General features: G+C 42.4%; 1 protein-coding gene across 4 annotated transcripts in view; it reads right to left on the bottom strand.

Annotated features, from left to right (window-relative positions):
- Positions 1–3,975: 3,975 nt before the first annotated feature.
- Positions 3,976–24,994, bottom strand: part of ELMO1 (engulfment and cell motility 1) — a 334,494-nt gene continuing 313,475 nt past the window's right edge. For all 4 annotated transcript variants that reach the window (XM_044454468.1, XM_044454459.1, XM_044454476.1 and 1 more), the window contains 5 exons: positions 21,411–21,523; positions 19,467–19,574; positions 12,699–12,781; positions 9,108–9,185; positions 3,976–5,258 (listed from right to left, as the gene is read on the bottom strand). In XM_044454468.1, coding sequence (XP_044310403.1) covers positions 5,058–5,258; positions 9,108–9,185; positions 12,699–12,781; positions 19,467–19,574; positions 21,411–21,523 — 583 coding nt within the window. In that variant the 3' untranslated portion in view covers positions 3,976–5,057. The remainder of the gene's footprint in view (positions 5,259–9,107; positions 9,186–12,698; positions 12,782–19,466; positions 19,575–21,410; positions 21,524–24,994) is intronic.

The following is a 24,994-nucleotide window of genomic DNA, read 5'->3' as shown; positions in this document are numbered from 1 at the left end:
GCTTGGCAAGCTTCACTGAGGGAGGATGCTCCTTGTTGTGGGCAACACAGTTGAACCTTCCCCCTACTCCTGTGCCCATCTATCCAACATCAACTGGCAGGGGATGCAGGAGCAGGCCTGAAATGCTGGTTGTGGTGGGTATGTATGGGAAGGGGTGACCTTTCTAGTATCAGCCTATTTATGGTTTTAAAGAACCAGCACCTTGCATTAAGCCCAGAAGCAACCAATGGAGATAATAAAAGTCCAGCAAAACAGGCTTCATTTGAAAGGAGCATTTGGGACCATTTTTAAAAAACAGAATTCCAGAGCAGCCCCATGTACAGCGCATTATAGTCCTCTAGAGATTACAAAAGTGTGGATGAGGGTGGCTGCATTGGTTTTGTTCAGCAAAGATCCCAACTGGTGTTCCAGGCATAGCAAATAAAACCCACTCATAAACACTGCCTTCACCTGGTCATCCATAAGCAACTACAGATCTAGGATCATGAAAACTCATGTCTTAAGAAAGAGTGCAACTTCATCCAATTACAAACAGAACAACTAAGCCTTGATCAACCAACTCTAGCCCATAATTGTTTAACTGCACCTGAATGTTTAGTTGTTCACCCAATAGTCCCTCATTACCACCAGAGATTAGTTGAGTTTTCACCACCACCTTTGGATCTGATGATATGTCTAAGTGTTACTAGCATACTGACCACACTTCATTCTGAACCTCTGGAAGGGATCACCCAGTGGTTTCATCTAGATAATAAAGAGCCTGGGGGACAAGATGGTGATTCTGGAGCAGACCATACACCAAAAGCCTTGGGGCAGAGCAGTAGTCCTCCAGCTTCTACTTTAGAAATTGAACAGAAACATGTTTTGCCAGTGACTCTTAGGAAAATGAAGGTGGTTGTCTCCTGGACAAACATGGAATGACTAACATAGGGATCTCAAGGGCCACCAATGGAAGAAACTAACAACACTGGACATAACATTCATACATCATGGGCAAGTTATACACACTTTAAACTGCTTGCATAGGTCTCCATAGGGAAGAGATCCACTACATGCTTTCTGGGTTTGCTCAGACAAGGAAAACCACAATTACTAATGTGAAGAAAATTCCTGCACTATCACTCTTTCACCAGTATGTTTCTTGATGAAGAAAAACAAGATCTATATGCTAAAATTTTGTACTGACCACACACACTGCACTCATACATGCCAATAATTGCCTCCACTTGGATGGCATAAAATTTGTAAAAGTCCCCTTGGGATACATCTAAGTCATTATATTGTTTCCATATTGTACTGGGGCATGGAGACCCAGATACAAAATGTATGTACTTCATTAAAACATATTTTTGGGGTCCTTCAACATTAGAGGAAGCAGCTAGCTGGAAGAATTCAAACACATGTTCCACAGAGTACATGATATACTGTTATATTGTCCAGCAATGCCTTTCCCCATGCCCATGCCTATTCTGTAAGGTCTTTTCATTAGCAAGTCCTATTCAGTGAAATCACTTTTTAATGCTAAAGCCTTCTGTATGCAGCTTCAATCTGTTTTTAATGCATCCTATCCGCAGTGGGAAAAGTGACAAACAGCCTCTAATTGCCCCACAAACAGCTTCCCTAAATTTCTCCAAGGCCAGTTTCTCTTCCCATGTGAGAGGGAGAGACTTTAATTACTGATTTTTCGTCTCTTCCTTCTCTTTTTAATGGCAAAATGTGCTATCAAGGTAGGGGTGAGGAATTGTGGCCCTCCAAATTGTGGCCTACAACTTCTACCATCTATCAGCACTGGATTTGCTGGCTTGGAATGATGGGAACTGTAGGTGAAAGCTTCTGGAGGGCCACAAACTGCCCCTGTTCTAAAGTCTTGGAGTCTTCTTCTTACCATTCCAGAAGAAGAATTGGGATTGGGGCAATTTAGAGTCTATTCAAATGGAAAAATCAGAGAATAACATACCATGGGAGGATTACTCAGAAAGTATAGGAATGCAAAGGACTGGTAAGGAGGTAGTCTTGGTGAAATACAAGGAAGAGGTCTCCACACCTTTCTTGGCTATGTTTACATGTTAATTGGTGGCTTGTGCCATTCTTAACACAAGACAGAAATGTTTTGTATTCAACTATCCACATCTGAGAATTGAATAAAATGAGAAGTAGTCCCTGCTGGATGAATTTTGTTCATGCTGAGGGACAGACTGATAATCACAACTGAAATTTAAAATGAATTCCCGCTCCAATTCCTACTGGCTAGCAGCCCTGAGTTTAATTTGACTTCCCCTGCAGTGCACAGCGTGATTTCCTTGTACAGGTTATCTGTGACTACTGAACTGCACACATCATTGTGGTGCTTGCTCACATGCAGATACAGAGTCCAGACATTTAGACCAGATGGGCCTTATGGCCCTTTTTGAACTCAATGATTCTCCAGTTTGTGGGTAGGCAACTTGTGGCTTTCCAGATATTTCTCTCTCCAACAGCTATCAGTCCTAGCAAGCAGAGTTAATGGTGAAGGGTAATGGGAGTCACATCCCAAAATCTTTGGAGGAAACAGCAAGAGACGCTAATCTGTCACAAAACAGACAGAGAAATGTACACAGTATTTATGTTGCCCAATGCATTTCAGAAAGAACTTTTCTTCTTCAGGGACTGCTTATCAGTAACAGAGAATGCTCATCAATGACACCTTCTCAGGTTGGAGATAGATAATGAGTGGGGTGCCACAGAGTTCAGTCCTGGGACTAGTGCTCTTTAACACCTTTATTAATGATCTAGAGGAAGTAGTCCAAGGAATGATAATTAAATTTGCAGATGATACAAAAATTGGGTGGAATAGTTAACACCCTGGAAGAGAAGATGATTCAGGGTGACCTAGAAAGCTAGAATGCTGGGCAGAAGCAGAATTAAGTTCAACAGGGACACATGCCTAGTTCTCCACCTGGGGAAAAAATGCATCGATACCAGATGAGGAATATTTGGCTTAGCAACACTGAAAAAGAAAAAAAGTGTTTGGAGTGGTTGTGGACAACAAGCTAAATACAAGCCAGCTATGTGATGCAGTCACAAAAATGCCAAACACTATCTTGGGATGCATAAATAGAAGCCTCACTTCCAGAACAAGAGAGGTACTAGTTCCCCTTTACTCTGCACTAGTTAGACCTCACCTGGAATACTGTATTCAGTTCTTGATACTCAAGTTTTTAAAAGATGCAGAAAAACTAGAAAGCATTCAGAGGAAGGCAACAAAGATGATCCAGGGTCTGGGAACTAAGCCCCATGATGAGAGGTGGAGAGAGCTGGGCATGTTTAAACTTGAGAAGAGAAGACTATGAGGGGATATGATAGCACTCTACAAGTACCTCAAAGGCTGACACAAAAAAGGAAGGAAAAATACCTCTTCTCACATCCCTGAGGGTAGGACTCAGAACAATGAACTTAAACTGCAGCACACCAGATTCAGGCTAGACACAAGGAAAAACTTCCTGTCAGAGAAATACAACAGTGGAACCAGTTGCCAAGAGAGATCATGGCCTCTCCCAGACTAGAGACATTCAAGGCAAAACTGAAAAGTCATCTGGGTGGGATGGTGTGACTTGGCATGCTGCATCAATAGGGAGTTGGACCTGATGGTCCCCTTGGCACCTTCTGACCCTACTATTCTTTACATCTATCTTCAGATGTATTGAAAAGAATCCTTCCAATGCTTCTTCTGCTTGATACACCAGAAGATATATAGTCCCCAAGGAAGGCCATTTTTTAAAACAGGCTTTTCGGGCATCTGGGAACTTTTTGATTTGCAAAACATCTGGAGGGCCACAAGTTCTCCAGCCCTGCTCTCATTCATTGACAAGATATAACATTTTACTTCAAGCCAGTTGTAACAGTAGAAAGGCTTTCTATGAACTCAGAAACTGCCCTGCTGTTTCATCCCAAACAGCAGAGTCATCAGAAATGAGAGGCCTGAAAATAAAGACACGGTTTTCAAGAATAAGCACAACTTCAATTTTATTCAACAACAATGTTGATGATGGGAATGTTTGGTGCATATTTTCTCTCTCAGGGCAAATGTTCCAGGTAACAAATGTAAATTAAAACACAGATTATGTTTTAAGTAGCACACAATACAATTTTGCTCTTAATTAAATATATATTTGGCAATGTTTTTTCAAGTTTTTTGTACAAAATCAAATCCCTTGCAAATCTCCTTTCTAGGATGAAAACCTGAATCTATCACACTTTGCAGTATCTATGGCATCTGCCACTTTGCACACAAAATAATCCACCCCATCCAGGACAAAAAATGCCCACCGGTTTTAGTGATATGTAATTACATGACAGGAACATAAAACAACTGACTGCATTAAAACGGGAAAAATCATGGAGGTGAGATATTAAGACATGGCTATTAAGAGGTTAAAAATGTTCATAGCAAAGACCTGTGGATTCTTTATCATCTTAAGAATCCATTACTTGACAGAGCACAAATGGTGGGGGTAGATGCTGGTGTTAATGGAAAGTAAAGCGGAGGGGGGCCATGACAACAATGGCGTAGAAATGGAATGTCATTCATCATCTTCATTTTCACCGAGCTTGGCTATTTAGTTGACCCTACGGTTCGTAGTGGAGAGAAGGAGACTATACCTCACTCCACACTCCACTTACAGTAGTTTCATCCCTTCTTTCCTTGCAGTTAAAGCACCTGTAATGCTGGATTTGGTTTGGTGGTTCTGCAGTTTGGCCAAACTGTCCTTTTTCTGGGAATGTGTACTCCAGCATTTCAAGAATAGGGAATTTTCTCTCAGGACACTCTTTTATTTGACTGTTCATTTGATCTTCTCCAGATGCAAGAAGTTAATGAAGTCAAGTGTTTTTTTCCCTATTAGTTATGGGGGAGATGTTGTCAGACAGAAGGGTAAAAAGTGAGGGGGAATAATATGTTTTATAGTTCACCCCAGATGAAGTCCAATGTGCATATTTTGTTCTCTTCTTTTCCATTTTTTAAAAAACACAGCTCTCCAGTTACAACACTTCCAGTTTAAGTCTCTGCAGTGACAGTCAATTTAGTTACAGTCATACACAAAGTCATAATTGCTTGGTTCCTTTGGAATAGGTGGTGGAGCATCAGGGATCTGTATGTTCTCCAGATCCAGGAGGCGCAGTTTTATCTCCATACTGAGCAGAGTGTCCAAGTCATTGCGTGTCAGTTCGCTCATCATATCCTTTCCAAGAAGGGCATTTAGGCCATCTGTCCACACACAGTGCTATGTGAGAGGGGAGAAAAAAGGAGGGAGGGAGAGAGGGAAGGAGTGGGGAGAAAGGGGGAAAGACAGTGCTCTGTATCATTCTGGCATTCATAAATGTGTCCAACTGCGAACTGATGACATTTCAAGTATATTTACGTCCTGCCATTTCACTTAAAATGGATATAGAACAGCTGGTCTCTTTTGTGGTGAGATGGATGAACTAAGCCTGTATGTGGGGCACACTGATCATTCTCAGGTGGGGAACATGGTCAAGTTCAGAAATGCCGTGTTACCCCCAGGTTACAGTGGGCATTCACCAGTTTTGGGGATGCTGCCACATGGAGAACATGAAAGAGAAAGCTGCATCTGTTCTCTGGTAAGGAAGACATGATGCAGTCTGTCTGCCTTCCCACCAATTCAATTCCTGCCTTCCTATTGTGCAAGTACTCACTTTTGTTGTTAAATCTAGGTTGGTTGGTTGGTTGGTTGGTTTGACCATTTTCTCACATCTGTTCTTGTCTGACCCAGTAAAGATCTTTGTATGTGTATATGTATGTGTGTCTAGATCCTCATTTTGTTAATGAACTGGAAAGGGAAATTTATTATTTTTAAAGTATTCATGTGTTATATTTATATCCTGCTTTCCCCCAACAAATTCAAAGTGGCTTACATCATTCTCCTCCTCCTGTTCTCAATCTTATCCCCACAACAACCCTGTGAGGTAGGTTGGGCTGAGAGTCTGTGACTTGGCCCAAGTCACCCAGTTGGCTCCATGGCTGAGCAGGGACTAGAACCCAGATCACCTGAGTCCCAGTCCTGTGCTTTTAACCACTGCACCACAGTGACTTTCTTATCAGAAAAAACATTATAATATATAGCCTCTGTATTATGACACTGGGTTTATTCTGGGAAGTGTCAAATACTGTATTGCTCTGTCCTTCTTAAGAATCTAAATTATGTCCCTGTAGCTTGACTTCAAAAATAGTGCTCTGGATACTGGATTTAGCTGTACAAAAAAAACAACAACAAAAACAAAAAACCAAAACAAAACTAGGCATTTCTATATACCCTGAAGCTGACAGTTCCAGATAAACACAGTCTAAGTAACTGTTTTAAATCAGCAACCATCCTAGGGGACTTCACAAATGACAGTCAAATCCTATTCAATCAGCCACTTGAATTTATTACTAAAAGCCATTTATGCAACTGTGAACAAAAATGCCTGAATGGTATTGTCTAAAAATAAATATTTCAATCACATCAGCCAGCGTCCTAGTTTGCAAGTGGAAAATTAAATCAACCATAGCAGGGTTTTTATCATATAAAGGATTCTTTTAGATTCCATGCCAAAGGATGGATTTTAAATTTAGCTGACCGTGCGCTACAAAATTGCATTGAGCTTAAAAATAGCTAGAGCTTACCATGTGCAGCCTGAGTTTTTTAAAAAGGAGAGAAAATGAAAGAATTGTTATATGAATATACAAAATGAGAGAGATGAAGAAGTCAAGCAGAACCTGGAGTATGGAAGGCAGCATCTATTGGGGTAGCATCATCCTGACCTTCTAGCCTTTCCTGGGTTCTGAGCATGTGTTTCTGAGGCTGGATGTTTGGGTCAGAATAGAGGTTCTGTTGGTTTATCATTTGTCCTGCTGCCCAGCTGTCTGTTTACCTGCATTGCTCAACATAATCTCAACATGATGTTGATTTTCTCCAGGCTACTTGTTCTGGGGGATTTCAATGTCAGGAGCTGCTCAGGAGTTCATGACCACCATGGCAACCTTGAACTTATACTAGATAATTTCTGACCCCACATATTCAGCTGGATACACCTTGGACAGTTTCCTTTCTGCTGGATGGGATGAGTGAATAGGGGTGGGGATCAGGAACCTAATATAGTTCTGTGCGCCTTCTTCAGTTCCATTTTTTTCTTACCAGCACTGCCCCCAAACATGGCTCTCACTGTTACCACCTGCTTGCCTGTCAAGCAGAGAGCCAAGAGGCAGTGGCATCCTTTGTTTATTGATCTAATTTCTATACCACCTGAAGCTTTCTATACCAAGCTGAAGCTTTCTGGTGGTTTACAATAGTGCCTAAAAATAAAAAAGCAATTTATATTTAGCACATATATTTAAAACACCTTGGGTGAGTAATTCCTTCATAACCCTGAATGTTTCAACCTGGCTGTCTTAACCTGGTCTGCAAAAGATGCCAAGGTTGGTATCGGCAGGCTTGCAGTGGAAAAATCATTCCATCAAGGGGTGGGGTGGGGTGGGGGGGCTATGGAAAATCCTCCTCCTTATTGCTACCCTCCCTGAGCACCCCAGAGTTGGCCTTTGGGGGAAGGCCCTGTATGTTGAGTGGTGTTCTGGGTAAATTGTGAATGGGAATGGTGCTGCATGAATTATTGTGGTCCTGCGCTGTGTAAAGCTTAATAGGTTAAAACCAGCACCTTGGATTGGGCATGGAAGCATCCAGACAACCAATGTCAGCAGGCCAGGACTGGTTTTATGTGTTTGGATCTATGGGTCCCTATTATTAATCTGGCTACCATGTTCTCCATGTACTAAGGCTTCTGAACAGTCTTCAAAGGCAGCCCCACATAGAGTCCACTGGCGTAATCTAATTTGGAGATTTCCAAAGCATAGATTATTCATACCAGGCTATCCCTGTCCAGATAGCAGTGTAGCTGGTTGAACCACTGAGGCCTCCTGAACCTCAAGTGATAAAATGGATAAAAGAGAACCTCCAAGCTACAAACTTGCTCATTTAGATGGAGTGCAGCTCCTTCCAGAATTGGTTGAACACCATTCAGAGGTTCACCCCCACCAACAGCATCTCATTCTTGGGCTTCAAGCCTTCATCCAGTCCACTGTCACACCTATTGCTCTTCTTTCAAACTTCCACTGTTGGCTGAGCCAGAGAGAGGAAGGTGGACAGGCTGCTTGCAATGCAGAGGAGGAACAAGTCCAGGAGCTCTTGTCATTATGTCCCCTGCTGGTGAATGAGCACTTGGCAGGTCTCCAACCAAGTCGAGTCAATGCTTGATGTGTGCCCTGAGTCAGAGGAGACTGCATCTTCAGAGCTCCATTCCCTTCAATCACATTTATGTTTCACCCAAGGCATGAGGTAACTGTGGTTGACAAGCTGGCCTTTATGATTTCAGAAAGGTGGGTCAGATACTGCTGATTTGCCCCTGACTGTTAGGTGTAAACTAAATACTGTAGCACCTGGCCGTCGCTAATTTATACAGTTTGCAATCTCCTTCTTGAATCTGGATTAAAAATCACCCCAACAGCTGGCCTTCTGGGGTCATTTTGTCCTCCCACTGTACTCTCTGCGTATTGTTTCACCTATAGGAAGAATTCTGGAAAATGTGAAGCTTGCATGGTATTTTATAACATTTTGGTTGGTCTTAGCAAAAGTATTACCTAACTGTGGATTTTGACCTTAAAATCATGAATTGCTAATTATACCTTCTCACAGGATATGGCACATTTATTTACTTCTTCGTTTTCTTTGTGGAAATATGCATTAGCTTAGGCCCAGCTTACTTTATTTTGGCAAGTATAATTTTTAAGTGGGAGTCACTGAGTAGCTGCAGCAGCACCATAATTGAACATCCATGGTCAGCTAACCAGCAACTTGGAGCTGCTGTTGGTGTATGTTTCACACAGATCAGAAGAGACTGAGCAGTCCTGCTATGAACCATCTCAGTATTCTCCTGGTTGATTCTTCTGGAATCCTGGAAAATGTTCCTGAATGTTTAGGAATCCAACATGGTGTTATTTATACAAACCAATGGACAGGGAAACAGTTCTCCTTCTTTCTTTCTAACACACACACACGCGCACACACACACAAATTTACCTCATGCTTGTCAGGAGCAATGAAATTTAGTTGACCATTTGAATCATACAGTATAGAAAAAGCTAGCTCCAGCACCTCCTGAAAAGAGAGAATGAAAGTTACTGGGAAAAGGACTCAGCTGTGAGTATTCAACAGTTTCATAAGCTTGGTTCACACATATTGGTAGGCCAGGGTTTGGCACCGTATGAAGGAGCAGTAGCAAGCCTTTGGCTCATGTGCTCCTCCCTCATCACTCCCCAAGTGTGGCCATGAGGAAGAACTTAGAAGTATCCACTGAGGGTTTTCAGCTAACTACTGCTTATGTGAAAAGCTAACTACTGTGCTTACTTTAAACTATGCCTTGTTGAAACAAGCCAGTGTGATTTATGATCCTAGCCTGTTTTAACAAACCATAGTTTAACCCAGTTTTCCTCAATCTGGTGCCCTGCAGCAGTTTTCAGGTTCAACTCGCAGCAGCCCTAGCCAGCAAGGCCAACAGTTAGGATTGCTGGGAATTAATATCCAAGTCATCTGGAAGGCTGATTTAAGAGTCCAAATCTGGTTTAAAATAGGAAATGGATGCTCCCAATCTCTTTCTCATGATTATCCTGGAGGAAGGAGGGAAAGAGGGACTGCATGAGCCCAGATTTGTTAGCCCTTAAAGTGCTACAATAGTTTCTGTAGTCTCTGGTTTGCACTGGTTACAATCTGTTAAGAAATCCCACAATACTTAAATGACTGTATTTCACCTCTGGAAAGTCCAGGAAAGGAAAGAAGTCCCAGAGAATAGCCTCTAGAATACTGCATAATAGAATCAACTGGATAGCGAGGTGGTCTTGTGACTCCTGGAGAAAAAGAATCCAACTTTGCTATTGTTGGGAGGTTGTTATATTTCTGGAACCCATCAAAAGAAAATTCTGCAGATGAACTCACCAGCAGAGGTGGTAGCTGCTGGCTTGACTGATGTGCTCAGCTATCCATCTGCCCAGAGCTCAGGCAGACATTTTCTATTTTAGGTAAAATCTGTGCTCTGGTATATTAAAAGTAATGGCCCCATCAAAAAGCCAAATTTATCTCTGTCCTCTCAAATCTGGCATCACTTCTTTGTGCAGTGGAGCAAATTACTGACATTTCACAAATGGCAAGCCATGCACGTAGCCCACAGAAATAAAACCTCTCACTGCAGAAGCAAAGTAAAAAGTAAAAAAAAAAAAAAAGCAGTATCCTGGCAGTGGTGATCAACACAGCAATACTGTCTTGTCTATAAGATTATGTGTGCTAAATGCTTTTTGGCGTCAATTGCCACGCAGGGCAGGATTATTATAATTTAGCATTTTGGTTAATTTTTGTTGCAACATGTGAGCCAGATTACATTAAAAATAGAAGCTAAACTGAAGTATTTATAGTCTGACGATGAGATAACCTATACAGAACATGTGTTGCTATATAAAAATGCTACAGCAGAAGAGTGGAAGCATCTCATCATAAATTAAAAATTGCACCTAAGTATGAGAGTATGAAAGTGCTATAGGTGGGCAATGGGTCCCTATTTTTCCATACTTTAAGATCTGAGTTTCTCAAGTCACATTCTTATGGAATACAGTTCCCCTGAGAGATGGGAAAGTTTGTTAAGCAACAAAGTGGTAGAGTCTGAAGCAAAGAGAACAGACATTTGGGCACAGATATGTCCTATAATGCCCAGCCTTGGTTGCAGACTAAGGTTATATTACTTTGAAGAAATTTGTTATACAAACAGCAGTATTGTTGGTACCTTATGCCACCCAAGTTATACAACATTTTTTAAGGGGCGCTTGCTTTGTGTAAGATGCCTTTAAAAGCAGTGTGTTGGGAGCTAGGTTCCCCCTCTTTCCTGTCAAAACAACAGGTCATTCTTTGGCAAAAGCTATTTTTTCCAGTATACATCCAGCAAAGAATAATCAGTAAATAGTCTCTCTCTGAGCATGCACAGAACAGCTTGTTGAACCCACACTAGAAACTACCTCCGAGAACCCTCCTTTTGAATACCCCTGGGCCCCGTCCCTCTGGGAGGGGCCTCTGTTGACAGGTCAGCCTCTTAGCTGTACACCACCCCTCTAGCTAGCTAGCTAGCCCTTTTCTCCTAAGATCATGCCATGGGGTCAAGGATCGTACCAGGTTCATCTCGCTCCTGTTCTATGCGCCCCACCAGGCACTTTTGAACTATGGCTATTCTCAGGGTCTGCCTGAACACCTGGAGAGGAGGGCTTTGAGATAAGCCTTCCTGCCTCTTCTGTCTCAAAATCTGGAGGCCCTGGACATGCTGGGAAGGAGTTCAGATCCTAAGTGCTGCTGCCCAGTGGCCCTGCCAGTCACCTTGCTGACAGTGGTAGGACACAAGGCAGTGCCCTGTACCCATGATCTCAAGGGACAGGCAGAGCCCACGAGGCAGGTGATGGTTCCAGACCAGGCCAGGCTTTGAAGGCAATAACCAGCATTGTTGTATTGTGTGCAAGAATGGGCCAAAACCCAATGGGAAGTGTGTGTGTTTCACATTATCTATGGCTGAAGCTCCTGGTGGCAGCCTGGCTGCAGGGTTCTCACTCGGCTCCAGTTTCTGGACACTTTTCAAAGGCAGCTGCATATACCATATGATAGAATACTCTGAAGTATGGGTGGCATCAACCACAGCTGCTGTTATCAGGAAGGGATGCAGCTGATGCCCTGCTGGCCACAAGGTCAGGCCTAAGGTCCATGTTCATATGTTCACCTAACCCCACATCTCTGTTGCTACTGACCAAAAGCCCCTTCTGCTTGTTTGGCTCAATACTGGGCTCATTAGCCCATGTGCACTCCAGCATTGACTCCAGCAGCTGTGGTGGACCTTCTCCCCAAGAAAAACAAACCAGTGAAACTTTGGGACGCTGAAGAGCAACATCAGGGCAGTTTTCTTTTCTCAAAAGAGATGCTGCTATGATGGTGGAAGAGATGTACAACATAGCAAGGAAGCTGAATGGAGGAGGCTGCCTCCTATGAGGCCTATTGGCCCACCTAGCCCAGCATCGCTGACAGCGGCTGGCAGTTGCTCACAGGCATTTTCAACAAGCTCCTTTCCAGGCCCTACCTTGTGATGACAGGGACTGAGCCTGGGACTTTCTGTGCACAAAGACTGTGCTCTCCTTCGCCCTTGACAAAGGACTAGCTGTCTGTGCAGAATGCAGGCAATCCCCTGGAAAATTCCAGCTGGGCAACAAGGGCACAGTTCAGAGACTGTCCAACACCTATGCGGTGCCTTTCCTTCTGGGGTTTTTTGAATGCCAAGATTTGAGGAAGTGCTACATGATGATTTTATTTCACTTGGCTGACATCAGTCAGGGTTAAGCAAACAAAGACTATTTTCATTACACTGTGCTTTCTATTTATACAGCAATGTTATTTCGTGGGATTTATAGGATGCTATGTTAAATGTTACTACCTCTTTTATCCCTTTGCAATGGAACACGTTAAAAAATAATAATAAAGGCCCATTCAGAATGAAGCACACAAATCCTCTGAAGTAGGAAGCACTCATACCCTGGTTTTGTCATGAGCAAGCAGTCTAACCAGAAGGTTATTGGATTTTATTGAAAACAATACCTTGTTTTGTTTAAGGGCTCCTTTCTCCTTCATGTGAGGGCAATCCTTCCCTGTCACGACTGCTTTTATATCTGCCACAGGCACTGTATCAAAAGGAAAACAGAGAGTGTGAGAGATACTCCAAGATGTGAAAAACCCAAAGCGTGAAACAAGAGGCAAAACAGAACTGATGTGTCAGATGTGACATGCCTTGTACCAATGTTCTAGCAAAAGATGAGAGAAAGGAACCTACAGGAGCCTGGGAAATCCTGAATGGATGGTAGCTTCAAATGTCACCAGCACAGATGAAACTCTACAGACTTTCTACTCTTCCAGAATAGAAATCAGAGTGGAGGGCTGATGAGAATCTTAACAACACACCCTTGTGCATGTCTACTCACAAATAAGTGCCACTTGTGAATAGGCATGGGGCTTCCTCCCAAGTAAGTGACATAAGAATGCAACCTACCACTTCAATGCTCTTGCAGTGAACGTAGACAATTCCCTCATGTGGCGTTTGCCCCAAATTCCTTCAAGAGGAAGGCAATTTTCTGCTTTGTGGTCCCAGATTACAATTGGCTAGTATCTTGCTAATCAGATAATTCTGGGGGCAGGCTTTTCGCCATCTGATGTAACATTCCTGCAGGTACAGCCTTTTCCATGAAGGGAAGCCATATCAGCCCACAAAGAAAGGCAGATCAGCAAAAAAGGCAGTCTTTCCCAATCTGGTGCCCTCTAGAAATTTTGGACTACAGCTCCCATCAGCTCCAGAGAGCATGGGCAATCGCTGAAGATTATGGGAGTTGCAATCAAACATGGTCTTCCTCATGATTATCACAAAAATGCATTATGTGTTCAAAAGAAGAAAATCCTTATGCAAAGATTCCAAATCTTGGGAGTGGCAAAGCTGGAAAGATAGAACCTCTTGAATTCTCAGATCACTAGCATTCTACTCTACTATTACTTTAAAGTAATAATAAAAAAGCAGCAACAACAGACTTTTAACAAGTTTATAAAGTAGAATGTGTATGTATGAGCGCTTCCAGGGGGAGAGCTCCAGCACTATCACTAAGGCATTGTACAACCTCTGTGTTTTTCCCCCTTAATGGATTTTCTGCAGTAGGAACAAGCATGGAAGACGTGGTGGGGAAGCATAGGAGGGTTTTGACTAGAAGGCATCATCTCCTGGATGTCTCCATGACACAGCGAATGATGCAGGGTGATGCCACAATAAAAGCTGAAAGCAGGAAGCACTGTGAGGGTGCACCTGGCTGCACATCAGCCTCTTGCTTGCCACCAGTGATACTACAGATACTGTTCTATGGAGTGAAGAACAAGTGGGCCCTAGATTAAATCAAGCTGGAGCTTACTCCAGAACCAAAGATTACAAAACTGAGGCTGTCTTACTTAGGACACATCATAAGAAGGAAAGACTCCCTGGAGAAGACTAGTCATATTAAGGGAAAGACAAAGGCAGAAGACAAAATATGAGATGGACTGGAAGCATAAAAGAAGCCACAGCCTTGAACTTGGAAAAGCTGAACGGAGCTGTCATGGACAGGACATTTAGAAACATAGAAACAGAGTGAGTCAGAAGGGGCCTCCTGGGCCATCTGGTCTGACCCCAAGCTCCAGCCAGCTCCACTCACAACATGCCCACCATGTGCATGTCTAGCCTATCCTTGAACACCCTCACCGATGGGGCCTCAACCACCTCCCATGGAAGCCCATTCCATACCCTTGGGATCCTAACTGTCAAGAAGTATTTCCTGGCGTCCAAATTGAACCTTGGTTCCCTGAGCTTCGCTCCGTTGGAACATATCCTGCCCTCCTCTGCAGGGGAGAACGGGTCACTACCCACCTCCCTGTGGCATCCCCTTACATACCTGTATGTCGCCAACAGAACCCCTCTGAGTCTCCTCTTCTCTAGGCTGAAAAGACCCAGTTCCCTTAGTCTCACCTCATATGGCTTTCCCTGCAAAATGGCCACCAACCTTGTGGCCCTACACTGCACTGACTCTAACCTGGCTATATCCTTCCTGTAATGAGAGGCCCAAAACTCAACACAATACTCCAGTTGCGGACACACCAGAGTCGTATAGAGTGGTAGTAATACCTCTCTCAATCTAGAAGCCATGCTTGTGGCTATGTAACCAAGGGAGGCGTTCGCCCTCTTGACCACCGCATCACACTGCTGACTCATGTTTAGCCCGCAGTCAACCAGCACCCCTTTCACAAGTGCTGCTCTCCAGCCACTTGTCCCCTAACCTGTACTTATGACTCCCATTCCTATGCCCCAAGAGCAAGACCTTGCACTTATCAACATTTAATGCAATCTGGGTGTCTCCTATCCACTTTGTCTCTCCTCAGTTGTGGCCACTGCCCTGGTTTTAGTATCATCTGTGAATCTGATCAGCAGACTGTTCACCCCATCTTCCATGTCGTTGATGAAAAGATTAAACAGGATCGGCTCCAGGACAGAGCCCTGGGCGACCCCACTTGTCACTGGCCACCATCTTGATGATTCCCCACTAATGGTTACCCTCTGCTTTCGGTCAGTCAACCATGCCCTAATCCATTGGAGAGTGCACTGGTGTATCCCAAAACTCCTCAGTTTCTCAACCAGGATATCATGGGGCACTTTGTCAAAGGCCTTGCTGAAATCCAGGTAAACCACATCCACTGCATCCCCTCCATCTAGCCACTTTGAAACCTTGTCATAGAATTCCACAAGGTTTGTCTGGCAGGACCTGTTATTGCGAAAGCCGTGTTGTGTGGCTGCCAGCCTCCTTTCCCTATCTAGCACCACTAGATCTCTCACTATTATGAGCCTTTCCATTGTTTTTCCTACAATGGACGTAAGGCTATCAATGAAATTTGGGAAGACTTTCATTGATAAGAGTCGCCATGAGTCAGGGACAATTTGACAGCACACAACAACAATGCTGCATGTTCCTCTACTGTTACAAGCATATATTTTGCATTTATTTTCCTTTTATTTGTAAAGAAAAGTCAATGGTAAGTGCACTAACTTTAAATTGTCAGTCTGTCTATAAGTAAGTAACAATATAGGTTAGGGAAAAAAAGAAGGCCAGAATGATGGCTCATCGTGGAAATTAACAAAGAAAAAAAAATTAGGCTTCAAGAGGAAGCCAATTTTAGGGTAACCATTCTGGCCAAAATTATCTATGGGCTTCTCAGAATAAGGAAAGCTTGTGCCCATTTTCCTCCTCCATATAGAACAAATTAAGAACTTAAACCTTGCTTTGTTCTATCTTCACTCCAATTTGGGGCAGGACTCAACAGCTCAATTCATCCATCAGTCAGACGAGCCTCTTCTCCCTTCCTGGGTTTATGCTTGACAGGATATGTCTTAAAGGTATTATTAATGGATTTTCTTTGTACAGTAGCCTTCAAGTGGAAGCTTCTTTTGAAGACTTTAAGTCAAGCATTTCCTAAAAAGATCTCCTGACAGTTTCTATTTTCGTTTCTGTAAACTCAGTTTGTGTAAACTATCTTTCCAGGACAGAATGTACAATGCAGAATACACAATACAGAGCGTGTTGCTGTATGTTCAGAAGATGGTTACAGAAAATGTTAGATGGAGACTCACCAAGTGGTGTTTCCAGAGCAAGGACTTTTGTACGAACAAAGCCAAAATGAGCAAGGACTTTTGTACGAACAAAGCCTAGATAACAGTGCACTTCTAAAGCAGGGACCAAAATTTTGTACTCACACATTAAATAAAGAACTGTTTTAATTAAAGGAAGAAATCTCTCTTGACCACCTACGTTCATAATTTCCCATAGCTTCTATGTGGCACACCTAGAAAACTAATTATTTTCTGATAAAACTTTAAAACATGTAATGGTGAGAAATTAAAAGTTAGTCTATTAAAGTAAGAGTCCCCTGACTTTTCTGTCTGAGGCCCTGTCTAAAGCTTTTAAAAATTAAATTTTCCCTTTGATAGGGGAGTATTTGTAAATTGGAAGAGGGCAAGTCCCCCCCACCCTTCTTCAGACCACCATTGTCTGACAGTTATGTGAGGGTTGATAGCCATAGCAACTGATTTTTTGAGGACTAGTATCTTTTGTGCCCCTATCTGCAACACCTACATTATAAAATGTAATGCTTGCCTTTCCTTCCTGAACAGGGGAAAACATTCAGAAGAGGCAGTTTTCCTCTGCAAGACTATCACAATGGGAGAAGTGGTTTCTGTGAAACTTCACTCTGAAAGGGCTTAAGGCCATTTCAGGGTTAAATTTAACCATTCTATCTAAAAGTCATGTGTCTGTGTATAACCCAGCCAGGTGCCTCATGTTTTCCCAGCATGGACTTAATTTGCACAGCATGCTTTCCACAGTAATAAGGCCTGGGAGTCCAGCTATTGAATACACATGTCAACATTACCCAAGACTGACTGCTTCATGATCATCTTTCATTCCACTTTATCAGTCGGCACCATTTCTCTGAGTGTGAAGAGAAGTAAACAGCTTCTCCCTACACCAGAGCTTTAGTTTTGTAATAGGAAATGCTATCCAAGATTCTGATGGAGGATTGCCATAAATAGCTTGAAATAGTCTTGAGGCCAAGCTCTGACTACTGCTCCCATATTTCTCAGCTGACCAGCACGAAGGAAACCACTAGCATCCTCCTCAGAGAACAAACATTCCAAGACTTTTATCTCAGACACTTGATGATCTAAGGATGGATGTAAGTTCAACTTGGACCAGCTATACTGTTGTAAATGGATCTCTTTCTCCTTCCCACAACAGCTCTTCCAGTCCCCTGAAAATGCTACACAATGACCTGGTATGCACACAGTGAGAGGCTAATTTCCCCACAAGGCTATTTGTTGCAGAAACATCTGCCTTTTTGACTATCTGGGTTGACAGGGACACTGTAGTTTGTCATTAAGTGTAAACCCAGTGAAGCTGGCTTGTTGGGCTTGATGAGAAACCACCCAGAATGCATAGATTGTTTTAGGACTGCAGGTGGCTTGGTAACCATCCAGTCAACTCACCCCGTCCAGGTTTGCAGAGGACAAGCTACAAGGCCCCAACCCATGGCCAACTCAAATATTTAAAATGGTGATGGCTCCCACACCAAGAACCCCTGTAGGGAAATTGGCTCATGTTTCATATTACATATGAACTAAGTCAGAGAGTCCAGAGCAGTGGTGTGTGAAGGAAGCCAGGATGCCCCAAAACTTTTAAGGTACTCTCCTGGAAGGCAGATTTTGGATGCAAACCATAGTGTCCGGTTGAGTATGCTAGATTTTAGCTATCAGATTGAAGAATTATTTTATAAACTTGCCTAAAATGATGCAGATTAATAAGTGTTTCTTACAAAAGTTAAATATATTGTTAAGTTTAGTATTACATAGCTAAACATTTAGCATACATACACTGCTTTTTTAAATGCTCAGAGTGCTTCATATGCATTATCTTTGCAGTTTTCACAGCAGCTCTGCCATTAAGGTTGGATTATTATTGCTGTATTGCAGATGGAGTGGGAGGAGGTTGAGGCTGCTGAGGCAAATAAAGAGCCTTGCTTTCAGTGGATGAGTGAACTGGAGGCTACAGTGCACCACAAAACTCCCAGTCGTAATCAGTTCTTAACTCTTAGCAGCCCATTGACTTCACCAGTTCTTGACCATGAATGACTGCTATGATCAATAACCAATGGAGACTATTTTAATGAAGGGATTTTCTAAGCTGTTCTTGGTTGGAGCTGGCTGGCATCACTGCTCTTGAAATCGCATTGTGAAAGCCTAAGGAGCCGCTCTACGCCAGCATCCTGACAGAGCTGTTCAACCCAACTGAGGGGACTCATAAGATGGGAAAGTTCTGCTGTTCAATTAGGCCTCCCTTAGAGAATGTGGCAAACTGGGGGCTAATATTGACAAATAATTGTCCCAGCAATTCTAGTCTGGCTACCCAACAGCCTCACATGCTGCCTGGGGGCTGCTGACTTAAAGGCCTGAGCTAGATGGTGCAAAGTGTGTCATGGCTTGTGGAAGAAGGCTGGTGCAACCAACTCACAAATTGGACATACTTCCAAGGCCACATGAACATCTGTGGTACAGGGATGAAAGAAACGACTTGCCTGGTAGAGTGTAAGTGTGCTTTAAAGTTTTTTCAGGTGTCTACCTGTGAGATCTTTTGAGCATGAGTGATAGGAGTGCCTGCACCCCTCTGAAACAAAGGAGTTGTATACAGCCAGAAAGACAGCAGAGGTTGGGACAGAACTCAACTGGGAAGACTGAAACTAGCCCCAGCTTCAGTCCAAAAGCAGGAGGACTGAGGATGGTTCTCCATCATATGAGGAAAGACTGTGAAGGGGAATTGTACAGGTTTTCCCCCAGGTGAGATAGTTTAGCTCCTGATGTAAGGATATTTACAGCCAGGCAGGTAGGTGTGTGTGTTATCATGGAGATAGACAAGATGTGTTGCTCTTTCATTTCTCCTTCCAGGCCTTCTCTATAATGTGCAGATCTGCTCTGAGTGAATTGCTTGACCAATTCACCTCTGATGTAAAGGATCCAGCCCATAGCAGCAGAGCTGAGCAAAGTCCTTAAAGGAAGGGATGTACCAGACAGAGTAGAAGAGCTTATTCTTTCTAAGAGACAACTCTGAGAAACACTTCAGCTTAAAAAGTTTTAAGTATTGGGGGTGAAAGGAAAAATGAGCCAAGGACCACCTTCCCTCTTACCATCTGCCCTTCTGAAACCCAGCTTTGGTTGGTATCATAAGTTGACATAAAACAAAAAATAGAAGAGCTGCTTACACTTCTCCTGTAATGAATCATGTGGAACTTCTCCCTGGGGACTCTCTTCCAAATCTCCATAATGCAAAACTTTGTGGTTCGGTGAGAGTCGGCAATACCAAAACTTGTCTGATAAAATAATAAAATATTGTTAAAGATGATTCACCTGTACTGTAACAACCAGGAGAATGTGATTCAGAAAGATACATATGGCAGGAATAAGATTTGTCAACAAATATTGTGAGGGCCCTCTGCCTCCTATTGGTGAATCTTTTACCCCTGTTTCGCACTCCAGCCCTTTACATCTCTTTCCACCTTCATCTCCTCCCACTATATACTGTTTTTTAAAGTGTTTCTTGAGAGTTGGTGCTGGTAATATATCTGCTGGTAGGCTCAGGCTGCAACAGTTTTGAGCCTGCAATGTCAGTGCCAACCAATTCCCTTTTTGAAATGAAGACAGCTAGGGCCTCTCTCCCCTAGAAAACCTCCATTTAATAAACAGGTCATAGAACAAGGATCTGTCAGAAATGCAATTTTGCTGCATCTGAACTGTAGTTCTCTTTCTTACTAATCTAAAACAAGATCATGCAACAGCGATTCCAACTGCAATCTCCGTCTTCTGGTATGTCTGAACAACGCCTATTCCTCATAGTTATCATGAGTGGGGAAAACCAAGGAATATTTTCTGACAATACTTCCTTATGTGACCAACAAGCAAAGTCAAACAAATAGGATCTCTGGTAACTATGCCTTGATCTCTTCCTGCTTTATCTCATTTCGTATATCTTACAGCATTATCCTAGCCATAGCTAAATGTTGTTGAATTCAATGACACTTCTAATAAGTTGGCACAGGATTCTATCCTTATACTGCCATCCTATACACATTAATCTGGGAATAAAACCCATTAAACACAATGGGACTTACTTCTGAGCAGGCCTGTACACTGCTGTACTGTTAGAGAGTATTTTTGATTACTTAATTGCTTCTCTTTGCTTAGGGTAACCACCAGCTTTACATGTAGATCCTCTAAGATTTTTACTATACTCCATATATGCTCAAGTCTTCATAATAATAAAAGAAATTTCATATAAAATGCCCTTCATTGGATTAGTACAAGATGGTGGAAATGCTTATCCATAAGAGGGGAGGTTTTTCTTTCAGAAAGGCTGAGTGGTAAATCCCTTTGGTTCAGCATAAGCAGAAAATATGCACTTTATCTGTTTGCATTAAAAGCAAGCAGTGAGAAACAGTGCAGTCATTGTCAAAATCTAGGTACAAGAATTAGAGAGGGATCTAAAAGAAAGCTGTTCTTTAAAATGAGATTTTCTATGGCCCTGAAAATCACACACCATTTCAAAAGGAATGTTTATCTTGCCATCAAGTTTTGTAAAGTTAAGCAAGAGTGTTTGTTTGTTTGTTTGTTTACAGAATGGTCCTATAGGCCTCTAAGATCACTCTAAAAACAGTAGGGTAAGCAGCACTGCTTTTTTAGAAATAGAAAACAGATCCTTAAGATGCTGAATTCCAACTTGGATACCAGATTATTAGAGTAATCCCAAATGTATAGAATAGGTACAGTGCTGATTGTAACTTTCTGCTCACTTTGTCTATAAACCTCTTGAAAGAACCATGAACAGTACATATGTTCAGAATGGGTCGAGCTAATACAAATGGGTCTCGGTTTTCATGCAGTGTTGAGAGGACTACAGAGCATGCTGAGATTTCACCACAAGGCAATTTTTCCTGCCCCACACTCTGTTTCTTTGGCCACAACTTGTGAGTGTTGATGAGGTGTTTTCAGTAAGTCTGTCATGCTATCTAGATCCAACCTCAGTGCAGCAACATTTCTACTCCACTATTTAAACCACAAGGGTTTCTTCTAGTCAGTTCACAGAAAGGATTTTTCAATAATCAAGAAAAGCACAAGAGGGGCAACGCTTGAAAAGACAGGAAGAACAGTACCTTGCCGTCGTCGACTGTTGAGTTTCCTAAAGCAGGTTCCCTCGACAAGACGATTAAGACGCTGCTGCTTAATTAACTCTAAAATTTCAGGCTGAATCTTCTCCTTTAGCTCCCTGGGGGAAATATGCAAGCAAACACACACAAGCTTAGGCATATCTCACTAGCTTTCCTCAGGATGTTAGAAAACTTCACACTTTACACACACCTTTCCAGGAAGGTTTTGAGCTGCAACCATTCTGTGGATATTAGAATGCTGGAATTTTGAGCCCGGCAGTACACTTCTACTTTGGTCAAACTGTTTATCCTGTCTGTGCTGTGGGGTAGCAACATCCTCTGTTATGCTGCCAATTATTTGCAAAAGCTCTCTCCTACTAGCAAATTTGATACAATTTGCAATTCATAACATGAGCCTCTTCTCCTCAGGCCCTCTCTGCATTGCAGCGCCTTGCGTATTTAGGGATGGATAGGGCCCTGTTGTGTGCCCGGCAGCTAGGGAAAGGGTCTTTTGCTGCAAAGACTGGGGCACTTTTCCCCAACCTGGTGATCTTGAGATGTGTTAGACCACAAATCTATAATTCCCAGCCTATGTGGTCAACATGGTATACTAGCTGGGAATTAAGGGAACTATAGCCTGCACATTGTGAGGATACCTTTTCCTAGCGGCACTGAAAATACAAAAGAAGACAATACTACAAATGCAAAATCTATAGATTAGGGTAACAGAATATACGTTCTCCCACCCTACCCTCCAAATCCTTGAAATGGGAATAATGGCAGCATTCTTTACATTCAAGAGACCGGCTCTCTTTAGTCAAGAAACCTGATCCGTATTAGAAGTGGAATTGTTTGTTTAATCTGCAGGGAAATTGAAACACATATGCAAACACATACATGCACACATGCAAACTCTTTTCAACTGATATATTGACTAATTTCAACTGATATATTGACTAATATATTGACTAAACTAAGTTATGGAACGCGCTCCCCAGAGAGGTCCGCCTGGCGCCGTCGTTATTTGTTTTTCGGCACCAGGCGAAGACCTTTTTATTCAAGCGGCATTTTAACTGTTAACATTATTGGTTTTATCTGGCCAGGGCGGCTTATTTTATACTGTATTGCTGTATTTTAATTTTATATTTATATTTTAATTTATATTATAATTATTTTAATTTATTGATGTGAGCCGCCCCGAGGCTTCGGCGAATGGGGCGGCATAAAAATGTTTTAATAAATAAATAAATAAATAATTTCCCTTGAGGAAAAACATTTATATTCAACGCCTATTGAGAAATTTGAATTGCATTCTGTCAATAAAGCTGCCTCACACTATCAATTCCATATTCTTTTTGTCTCCAGGCAACATAACCAATAGCTTCACCTGCCTTTGAAGCATGGCCCTGCGCCTGGAACTTCAGCTCTCAGGATCTACGAGGAGGAACCCAAAAATCCAGGCATTTATCTTCTGGAGGGTGGGCACCTTGTAGTACAGGCTTCCTCCACTTAGGGGCATGTTCTAGGAACCCATCTGCATCAGCTGGGTTGTTGTGAGAGGCTGTGCTTGGCTTCAGTGAGGGTTTTCTTTTCTTTGAGAGTCTTCCAACGCATTTGCCTATTTCGTGATGGCTGATTTACACGAACAATGTACGGCGGTAAAATTTTGTTCAGCTGAGTGTCCAGCCGTTTTTGACCTAAAATGGCATGACCCTTGTGCCCCACCCTCCCTATTCACCCGATCTCGCCCCATGTGACTTTTTTTGTTTCCTTGGATAAAAAAAGTCCTCAAAGGAAAATGTTTTGTCCATGTGGAAGAGGTGAAACAAAAAAACAAAAAAAATAGCAGAAGCACTGAAAGGCATCAAAATCGATGAGTTCAAAACCTGTTTTGAGCAGTGGGAAAAATGTCTCAGTAGGTGCACTGCATCCAAAGGAGAGTACTTTGAGGGTGACTGAAGTGTGAGCATGTAAAAATAAATATACAATTTTTATAACTAAATTTCTAGGTTTTTTTAGCCCCCCCACCCCTTGTACCTAGTGAGGAAGATGCTTGTTTCCTGGAACTCATTTGTGAGTCTGGGCAACTACAGCATTACCAAGGAAGCTCTGCCCTTTTCCTAGAACTTTTAACTCCTGCATTCCAGGCCCACTCCAAGACATTTTGGTGCCCGAGGAATTAAAATGGACTAAATCACACAGGTTTTTGAATATTATGGAGCACAGCTTTGGATGATGGCCTCTAAGTATAATTTACTACTACAAACAATCTCTTCAGAATGAAATGATTTTGTCAGTAGGCTAGAGAACAAAATCTCACACTGCATTGTGAGAAGTCACATTGCAAATACATAAAAACTGTGTCAGTCTCAAACCTGGGATTTTTGAAATCAGTTGAGAATGAAGCCCCTCAAGCAAAAAATTTATACATATCCAGCATATAAACCTGATTTCACATTCTGTCACTGGGATGCATTGGGTGGCCTCAACCTATTTTGTCATCGTCATGCTTAGACTTGTTGAGAAAATAGGAAGATTATATTTCAAAACCAGTTTGACTGTAAATCAAGCAAAAATGCGCTATCACCAGCAAGATCCATTAGATGCAAAGTGCTCTTTTGCTAAAAGTGGGCCAGCATCTGCCATGGTGAAGGGGCAACTGTGTCACCCTAGTTAAGATAGGAATTAGGCCTGAGAGAGGCTTTGATATTTTGTCTAATGCACAAAATTATGCAACAGGAATACTAAATATCAGTTCATATAGGGAAATGAGAAAGATGAGTGAGGATGTCCATATACCCCCAAACATGGAGGGTAATGGGCATTGTGTGCAAGGCAACAGAAATTAGGAAGTGATCCTTACCTCCCTGCTCTTCCCATCCTGCAAGTCAGCCAGATGGCTGATTTCAGGCATCTGCGGTGGTTTGGATGCAGAAGGAAGAAGACTGGAGCGCCACCAGGATATGTCATATCCCGGCAGTCCCAGTCTTCTCCCTTCCCTACCTTGTGGAACGCTGTCCTTACCCCTCTGACCTCAGAGAAACATTCTGCATGGTTCTTTCCACAGCAGGAGGGAAAAAGGATTGGAACATGGATCCCTGACTCTGAAGTGGGAGCTCTTTTTCCAATTTCAGACCTGGGAATCTGAAATATCCTACAGTGAAGTATTTTTTTTTAATGGATCTCAAAGATAGCACGGGAATTCAGTTTTCTGTTTTCATTGAGTTCCTGTGGCTCTGTGCTTCTACTATAGCTTTCATTTTGCTTTCATTTCATTTTCATCAGATTCATGATGATGACATTTTGTTTTCCATGAGCAGCTGTAAAGAACAGCAAAAATGCATGGGGTGGGGAGGAAAACACACTAAGGGTGAAAATGCCAAAGCATTGTTTGTTGTGAATAAACTACTCTGAGCTCTACAGGGATTAGAAGAATCTACTTTAGGTGGGTACAAAGAGGTTTCTTTAAATTCCTGCAGAAGAAGTGAATGCATGTCAAGTAGATGTAACTGCCCTGCTTTCAAACAGTGGCCCTGAACCAGTTTTATTCTCCAGGGTGATTCCTGAAGAGCTCACAAATGTCATTCACA

The sequence above is a fragment of the Varanus komodoensis genome, unplaced genomic scaffold, assembly GCF_004798865.1.
Source record: "Varanus komodoensis strain SLA01 unplaced genomic scaffold, ASM479886v1 scaffold10, whole genome shotgun sequence".
Taxonomy (NCBI): Eukaryota; Metazoa; Chordata; class Lepidosauria; order Squamata; family Varanidae; genus Varanus; species Varanus komodoensis.
Note: the sequence above shows the minus strand (reverse complement) of the source record. Positions and strands in the feature narration are given on the sequence as shown.